At 45.0% G+C, this 9,724-nt stretch overlaps 1 protein-coding gene across 1 annotated transcript in view; it reads left to right on the forward strand.

Moving 5' to 3' along the window:
• The window catches only part of LOC120933572 (very-long-chain 3-oxoacyl-CoA reductase-B-like), a 54,349-nt gene extending 44,970 nt beyond the window's left edge, over window positions 1-9,379 (forward strand). The window contains exons 10-11 of the mRNA XM_040346843.1: window positions 4,572-4,721; window positions 9,231-9,379. Of these exons, the coding sequence (XP_040202777.1) occupies window positions 4,572-4,721; window positions 9,231-9,347 (267 nt within the window). The 3' untranslated portion in view covers window positions 9,348-9,379. The remainder of the gene's footprint in view (window positions 1-4,571; window positions 4,722-9,230) is intronic.
• Window positions 9,380-9,724: the final 345 nt, after the last annotated feature.

Raw genomic sequence — 9,724 nt, forward strand, 5'->3', positions numbered from 1 at the left:
GAATAAATGTATTTTTATGTGCTTTTTATTACCCAGCGGGGTAAAAACAGTAAACAGGTGATGGAAGGGATAGAGATGAAAAGAAGAACAGCAGATTCATGCGTAGTATCTGGAACAGTCCTGTTCCTATGCACAGGGCTGCTGTTAGAAATCACGGGGCCCCGTACAGCCTACCTGACAGGGCCCCCCCAAAATATATCAAAACAATATTTTCACAAACGAAATACACTAAAATCATTATTAGCGGACACAAACATAACAGAGAACCTGTGTGAATTTGCCCTTTTTAAAATAGTTTTTAAAAATCTTTAAACTTTTTTTTTATATAATTTTTTAAAGAATGTTCAAATATATTAAAATGTATTTTATTTTATAATTTGTTATTTTATATGAGACAGGTAAGCCAGCAGTGCCGTGGGGGGGGGGGGGGGGGGGCAGCACAGTGACAGGGGACACAGAGGGGGGATCAAAAGAAGGCAGAACAGGGAGGGGGATGGGTGCAGGGGAAGTAATTCTGTAATTGCCCCTCCATCCGATCACAATGATTCCCTTTGCTGTCAGGGCCCCCCTGTTTGCCTGGGCCCCCTACAGGAGGGCTGGTGGTCCCCCCCTATGCCTATGCACAGCAGCTTTTCTTACACCACTCCTGCCTGAGTGGGCCTAGCGTGTCCGGATAGGTCTCTCTCACTGACCTAGCAGCGGGAACCCCGCTCAAACCTCTTTAGAACAAAGCCTCTGCCACAGGCCCTTTTAGATGAATGTCAGAATGGAACCTCTGCCACAGGCCCTTTTAGATGAATGTCAGAATGGGACCTCTTTTCTTAACGTCGCCACAGGTACCGACTGAAAGAGGAGTCAATCCTTCAGTGTCCGGTCACCTCGATCCATGATGGTTCGTCAGAATCCTGTTGGACCGCCAGCCTCTCATTGGCGCTCCTCAGATGGACTCCCCACCGAACAGCTAAACTCGCTTGGGATCTTCAAAGTGGGAACCCAGTCGACCACTGGGTCCCCGTCCTGCTCAATTGCTCCGGACCAACATAGGCCTGGAACCAGGAACACTGCATAGCACCAATACTCCGGCCAGGTAGGCCATGACGCCGGAGCGCCGTGATGTGGCCACCCAAAAGGTGAGCGCCACACTGGAAGAAGACCACACAAAATGGCGTCTGCTCCATAAGTACCCTCTCCCAGCATGCCCAAAACCTCCTGATTGGTCGCTGGGATAGAACACCCATACCTCAACTCCACTGCTGCCACCTACCGCACCGGGGTGGGAAACACCCCAGCACGACAGAGTGAGACCACAGCACAGCCAGCTGAAACAGAGACCCTAATCAAATGGTTGCAATTGGAATCAGAGTCACTTATACTCTGATTTCAATAATTTCAATAAATTGAATTTCAATAGCACCGGTTACCTTGGAAGTAACCAGGCGCTACAGTGAGAAGCCATGTGGGAGACACAACAAACAATGAAGTGCCTATAGAAAGAAAATAGACACGAGGAAAAAAAACTACTGCTCTGCAGAGTTCATGTATAAAAAGGCATGTCTTAGTCTACCCATCTGACTTGCCATATAGTAAGAAGTGATGGCACATTTGTCCAGAGATGAGATTTACCACCTTCCTGTTAATAAAAATAGGGAAACCGTCAATGTTGCTCAAATACTGAGCATGTTTAACCATTCCCTTTAAAAGCATCATCTGTTCTCCAAGGTTCACAGGTTTTTAAAGGAACTTGCCAGGTAGGTTGTTGCAAACATCTAGAACTAACAACAGATCTGTGGATTTAGGATGTCCCAGTGGCTCCTGTGTCTTTATGTAATTCTAGGCAGACTCAATGATATTGGGATCAGAGTTTTCTGGGACTGTCTGTCTCTTTTGGGACTGCTTGTTCTTCACTTAGGATTGTACCTTATGACTTTGACTGCATGTTGGGGTCATTGCAATTCCGGATAGGCTTAATAACATTGAAATTAGGGCTCCCGAGTCCCTGGGGTCCATACCATCTCTTCGAAGACTTCTTGCTCTGGTTGTAGGTTTGTGGTCATTGCTCTTCTGCAGAATTAATTTGGGACTAATTAGACACCTACCTGATAGTATTGCATGATGGATAAGTATTCACCTGTACTTCTCACCATTGAGAAGGCCAATGATTCTGGCCAAATCCATGTACAGAAAGTAGATATTGCAAGGCAGTGGAGTACAGATGGTAACCTTTGCGTACAATCTGGTGTACCCTCTGCCAACATACTTGAAGTATCGAGCATTGCCACCAGATATACAGGAAAAAACTCTCATCAACCAGGCCATGCCAACATCCATTTGATACTGAAGTATATAATTTATGAAGGAGAGAGGGCATTCTATACCAATGGGAACCATCCATTTTCTTGGATACTAATATTCAAAGCGGTAGTTCACCCTCACTTACATCATTTTACCATCGAGACAGGCATTGTAGCGCGAGCTACAGTATGCCTGTCCCGATTTTTTTACCCCCGTACTCACTGTGTACTTGTACATTAAAGATTTCGGCTCCCGCGGGGAATGGGCGTGCCTATGGAGAGGGAGGATGATTGCCGGCCGGCCCTGGCACGTCACTCTCCCCGAAGACAGCCGGAGTAGGTCTCGGCTCTTCACGGCGCCTGCGCACAGGCTATGCGCAGGCGCCGTGAAGAGCCAAGCCTATTTCGGCTATTTCCGGAGAAGCGTGACGCGCCAGAGCCGGCCGTCAATCATCCTCCGTCTCCATAGGCACGCCCATTCCCCGAGGGGAGTCGGTATCTTCGATGTACGAGTACACGGTGAGTACGGGGATAAAAAAATCGGGACAGGCATACTGTAGCTCGCGCTACAATGCCTGATTTTATGGTATAAGAAAAAAAAATTTTTTTTGCGTTTATAGGGTGAACCCCCGCTTTAAGGAAGACTTAATTTCTTCTTTTTTGCAGTTCTCAATCCTGCAAACCGACTAAAGCATGCTAGTATAATCAAAATCCCTACAAGGGCTGCATGCTGGTCCCTCCTTTCCTTTCCCGCCTTCCAGGCTGCATGCTCACCTAATGGTCTGGTATGCTCACTATGGGATTTTTCCTTTAAAAACCATACTCAACCTGAAGGATCTGGTATAGAGTCTGAGGGCCAGATTCTCGTAGATCGGCGTATCTTTGCACGGGCGTAACATATCCGATTTATGTTACGCCTCCGCAACTTAGACGGGCAAGTGCTGTATTCTTGCTCCGTAAGTTGCGGCGGCGTAGAGTAAATAGGCCGGCATAAGCCCGCCTAATTCAAATTTGGAACAGGGGGGCGTGTGTTATGTAAAATTACCATGACCCAACGTGATTGACGTTTTTCAAGAACGGCGCATGCGCCGTCCGTGGACATATCCCAGTGTGCATTGCTCCAAATACGCCGCAAGGACGTATTGGTTTTGACGTGAACGTAAATGACGTCCAGCCCCATTCATGGACGACTTACGCAAACGACGTAAAATATTCAAACTTCGACGCGGGAACGACGTCCATACTTAACATTGGTACGCCGCATGTACGCCACCATATAGCAGGGGTAACTTTACGCTGGGAAAAGCCTAACGTAAACGGCGTATCTGTACTGTGTCGGCCGGGCGTACATTCGTGAATTCGCGTATCTAGCTGATTTACATATTTCTAGGCGTAAATCAGCGTACACGCCCCTAGCGGCCAGCGTAAATATGCAGTTACGATCCAACGGCGTAAGAGACTTACGCCGGTCGGATCTAATAAAAATCTATGCGTAACTGATTCTAAGGCCTCGTACACACCACCGGATCTATCCGCTGGAATTTATCCGCGGATCAGTTCCAGCGGATAAATCCGGTCGTCTGTACGGCCTAGCGGATATTTATCCGCGGACATTTCTCGGCCCGATCGATTTCAAACGGATATAAATGTCTTAGCATGCTAAGAAATTTATCCGCTTGAATCGGGTCCAGCAGATTGATCCGGTGGTCTGTACAGACTCACCGGATCAATCGGTCCGCTTCCCTCCCTCGCATGCGTCGTAATGATTCGACGCATGCGTGGAGGTACTGCGGATGAATTCCGCGCGGATTTTGATCCGATGGTGAGTACACGCCATCGGATCCAAATCCGGAGGAGGAATCTCTCAGCTGGAAACGGTCCGGCGGACCATTTCCAGCGGAGATCCCCTCGTGTGTACGGGCCTAAGAATCAGGCGCATAGATACGACGGCACAACTCAGAGATACGACGGCGTATCTGGAGATACGCCATCATATCTCCTTTGTGAATCTGGGCCTGAGTGTCTGTGCTTAGCTCAAGAGCCATGTCACAGGTTTCTGACCCTACTGCCTGATATTCATATAGCCACTAGAGGGGGAATATATAAATCTTTATATAAATTAGAAAATGTAAAATATGGAACAGCAAGCATGCAAATATGGGAAAGTTGGGTAAATGTAACAGTAATAATACTGTACTTAAAATAGGCAATAGTTCACCTTTAAAGAAAGAATGCAGAAATCATAATGCACTTACACGGGTCTCTTGGTTTTTCTGGCAGTGTGTGATGCCGTTGCTGGTCTCCACCAACTTGACAGAGAACATGAAGACTGGCATCTTTGTGAAGACCGCAGAGGATTTTGCCAGGGAAGCGCTGAACACGGTCGGGCTGACCAATAGGACGAGTGGCTGTCTCTCCCACTCCATCCAGGTATGGACTGCTGTAAATACTCTATGGAGCTCTTAAAAATGGTCACATGATGTTACGATAGAGGACTTTGCAGCCTATGGAAGGCCATGTGCACCTTGATCTGTAATGTTGCACATAAATGCTTGGCTGAAAGTTGGGGTAGGTTGGAACCTGAAACCTCTATCAGAATTTGGTTGCTGTCTGGGTATCCATCAGGGACATTCCTCCTTACTTCCTGTCCAGGTGATTGGTGTCGGACAAAACAGGAAATTAGGGGAATTTCCTCTTCTGTTGGTACACAGAATTTGGTACACAGAATTTGTCTTCTGTTGGTACACAGACAGCTTTTAAAACTTGACAGTGGTTCTAATAGTTTGTAAGCTTCAGCTAGCAAGGCTGTCATGTCCTCCTGTTTCTGTTACACTACAGTGCCTTGAAAATGTATTCATACCCCTTGAAATCTTCCACATTTTGTCATGTTACAACCGTAAATGTATTTCATTGGGGTTTTATGTGATAGACCAACACAAAGTGGCACATATTTGTGAAGTTGAAGGAAAATGATAAATGGTTTTCAAAATTTGTTACAAATAAATATCTGAGTGTGGCGTGCATTTGTGTTCAGCCCGCTTTACTCTGATACGCCAAACTAAAATCTAGTGGAACCAATTGTCTTCAGAAGTCACCTAATTTATAAATAGAGTCCACCTCTGTGCATTTTAATCTCAGTATAAATACAGCTGTTTTGTGAAGCCCTTGGAGGTTTGTTAGAGAACCTTAGTGAACAAACTACATCATGAAGGCCAAGGAACACACCAGACAGGTCAGGGATAAAGTTGTGGAGAAGTATAAAGCAGGGTTAGGTTATAAAAAAATATCCCAGGCTTTGAACATCTCACAGAGCTCTATTCAATCCATCATCCAAAAATGCAAAGAGTATGGTGTAACGGAACTATGTATTCTGCCTGGACATCTATAATCATCATGCAGTGAGGCATACAAAGGGTTAATTGTAGAGTGACTCTTTAACTGCTAAATTCTAATGTCCCCTTCTTCAGCTAATTGACTCTCTTTTGTGTATTGTACAAGTTAGCAGTCTCCTGTCAGGTGTATGCTGATGGGATTATCTGTGAGTGTGTATTGTTCTAAAGGTTAATTGAATTCTATTGATAAAGGAATGTGTCTGATCGGGTCATGTTAAATGTGGTTCGGGGTCGAAATGTCTAGGTACTGATTAAGTGATTAACTCAAGGGGATGTCATTATTTTAAAGTATCTGTATTGAAGCCCCCCCCCCCCCCCACTGTGTGAGGAGGGGGGGGGGCAGAGAGTTTCATTGTTCCTGTAACAGCTTGTAACTAGATATAAACCAGGGGAATGTACCATTAAAAACAGTCTACTTGACCCTTCAAAACGTAGACCCGTCTCGTTCTTGAAAGGGCATTCTATGGGACTATTATTCTGCTCCTTTTACAGCTGCACCTGACTCTCTCTCCCTCTGGATTTCGTGGATGAGGTTATACCAGCTGTACTTGCATATCGCAACTTGCCAGGGCAAAGGACGTCTCCAACAGCTGATACCCTCTCACTACTTGGGTAGCCGTTACATATGGCACAACTGCAAACCTACCAAGACATGGCCGTCCACCTAAACTGACAGGCCGGGCAAGGAGAGCATTAGGGGCGGAGGTTCACGTTCCAGCAAGACAGCGACCCTAAACATACAGCCAGAGCTACAATGGAATGGTTTACATCAAAGCATATTCATGTGTTAGAATGGCCCAGTCACAGTCCAGACCTAAATCCAATTGAGAATCTGTGGCAGGACTTGGAAATTGCTGATCACAGACGCTCTCCATCCAATCTGACAGAGCTTGAGATATTTCGAAAATGTGCAAAAATTTCACTTTCTAGATGTGCAAAGCTGGTAGAGACATCCCCAAAAAGACTTGCAGCTGTAACTGCAGTGAAAGGAGGTTCTACAAAGTATTGACTCTGGGGGGCTGAATACAAATGTTCCCCACACTTTTCACATATTTATTTGTAATACATTTGGAAAATCATTTATCATTTTCCTTCCACTTCACAATTATGTGCCATTTTGTGTTGATCTCTCACATAAAATCCCAATAAAACACATTTATGTTTTTAGGTGGAACATGTCAAGGGGTATAAATACTTTTTCAAGGCACTGTATATGGCCAGGAACATGTGTCCCAAATTATGTTCAAGTGTTTCTAGTGAAGGGTTCTGTTAATGCTACAACATACAAAGACATTTAAGACGATTGTTCTCTTCCAACCCTGTGATAACAATTTAGGAAGACCCTTTTCCATTCCATCATGACTTTGCCCAAGGCTAGCCCCATTAAGGCATGGAATAATGAGTTTGGTGTGGAGGAAGTTGAGTGTCCTGCACAGAGCCCTGTCATCAACCCTACTGAACATCTTTGGGATGAATTGCAATTCTGATTGAAAACCAGGGCCCGGATTCAGATAGGAGATACGACGGCGTATCTCCTGATACGCCATCGTATCTCTGAGTGCGGGCCGTCGTATCTATGCGACTGATTTATAGAATCAGTTACGCATAGATATCCCTAAGATCCGACTGGTGTAAGTGTCTTACACCGTCGTATCTTAGGCTGCATATTCACGCTGGCTGCTAGGTGGCGCTTCCGTATAGTTACGCGAGGAATATGCTAAATAGGTATTTACGCCGATTCAGAAACGTACGTCCTGCCGGTGCATTTTTTTACGTCGTTTACGTTCGGCTTTTTCCGGCGTAAAGTTACCCCTGCTATATGAGGCGTAGCTAATGTTAAGTATGGACGTCGTTCCCGCGCAGAGTTTTGAAAATGTTACGTTGTTTGCGTAAGGCGTTCGCGAATAGGGCTTTGCGTAAGTTACATTCACGTCGATACCAATGAGGCTTTGCGGCGTAATTTCGAGCATTCGCACTGGGATTTTTTCACGAACGGCGCCGTTCACAAAAAACGTCAAAAACGCGGGGTCAAGTCAATATTAAATAAAACACGCCCCCAACATCCCCATTTGAATTAGGCGGGCTTACGCCGCAACACATACGTTACGCCACCGTAACTAAGGGCGCAAGTTCTTTCTGCATACGGAACTTGCTCCCAAAGTTACGGCGGCGTAACGTATCTGATATACGTTACGCCGGAAGAAAGATCCGCTGATCTTTCTGAATCTACCCCCAGGTCTTCTCATGCAACATTAGTACCTGACCTCACAAATGTTATTTGGCTGAATGGGCACAAATTCCTTGTGACACACTCCAAAATCCTGTGGAAATCCTTACCAGAGGAGTGGGGCTGCTCTAGACATGAAGGGCGACAAACTCCATATTAACCACTTAAGGACCGCCGCACGACGATATACGTCGGCAGAATGGCACAGCTGGGCACAGGGACGTATATATACGTCCCCTTTAAGAGCCCAGCCATGGGTCGCGCACCGCCGGCGGCGCATTCGTGAGACCCGCGGACCCGATCGCCGCGGGACACCCGGGTCACAGGAGCTGAAGAACGGGGAGAGGTAAATGTAAACACACCTTCCCTGTTCTTCTGTGTGGCAATGTCAGTGATCGTCTGTTCCCTGATATAGGGAACGACGATCACTGATGTCACAAGTCCAGCCCCGCCCCCTACAGTTAGAAACACACATGAGGTCACACTTAACCCCTACAGCGCCCCCTAGTGGTTAACCCCTTCACTACCATTGTCATTTTCACAGTTATCAGTGCATTTTTATAGCACTTTTCGCTGTGAAAATGACAATGGTCCCAAAAATGTGTCAAAAGTGTCCGATGTGTCCGCCATAATGTCGCAGTCACGAAAAAAATCGCTGATCGCCGCCATTACTAGTAAAAAAAAAAAAATTATTAAGAAAAATAGCATAAAACTATCTCCTATTTTGTAAACGCTATAAATTTTGCACAAACCAATCGATAAACGCTTATTGCGAAGAAGAATACGTATTGGCCTAAACTGAGGAGAATTTTTTTTTTATATATATATTTTTTGGGGATATTTATTATAGTAAAAAGTAAAAAAATATTGATTTTTTTTCAAAATTGACGCTCTATTTTTGTTTATAGCGCAAAAAATCAAAACCGCAGAGGCAATCAAATACCACCAAAAGAAAGCTCTCTTCGTAAGAAAAAAAATACGCCAATTTTGTTTGGGAGCCACGTCGCACGACCGCGCAATTGTCAGTTAAAGCGACGCAGTGCCGAATCGCAAAAAGGGGCAAGGTCCTTAATCTGCATATTGGTCCGGGTCTTAAGTGGTTAATGGCCATGGTTTTGGAATAAGATGTTCAACAATCTCAAATGGGTGTGATGGTCAGGTGTCCACTATTTGACCATGTATTTATATTCCATACCCTTCTGCTGAGCCTCACCAAAAATAATTAATGGCAATATTCCTTAATAATAAGTAACATCAGTAACTAGTAACATCTTTCCACCGTTCACATTCTCCATGACCTGTGGTCTCTTCTCTCTGCAGAGTTACCTTCTTGACAAAATTCTACCTGATGCCCTTCTCAGCTCCAGCCTCCTGCCACCACCTGATGAGGACTGGGAAAACAAACTGGGAGAAACCACCAAACCAAAGAACCAGTAGCAGTTTGCAATTTTATTATCTGTTAAAAAAAAGAAATCTGAAATAAACAAACAAACATGTATTACAGGAAGCATCTGTTAAAGTGCATCTAAACCCCAAAACAAAACAAAAAAATAATATATTGCCGCTTACTGGTCTTATGTGGTGGCTGCATTAGTGTTCTTTTTTTCATGTTTTTTTCCCTTGGTGATCCTGCCAGTAACACATTTCCTGTACCAGGATGACAACACTCATCTTTCTATATCAGGACAACAGAAAGATAGAAAGATATGCCCACAGAAACCCAACCTTCTTCTACTGTCTTTAACCGCTTGCCGACTGCCTCACATAGATATACATCGGCAGAATGGCACGGGCAGGCAAAGCAACTTACAGGT

This window comes from Rana temporaria, chromosome 3 (assembly GCF_905171775.1).
Source record: "Rana temporaria chromosome 3, aRanTem1.1, whole genome shotgun sequence".
NCBI lineage: Eukaryota > Metazoa > Chordata > Amphibia > Anura > Ranidae > Rana > Rana temporaria.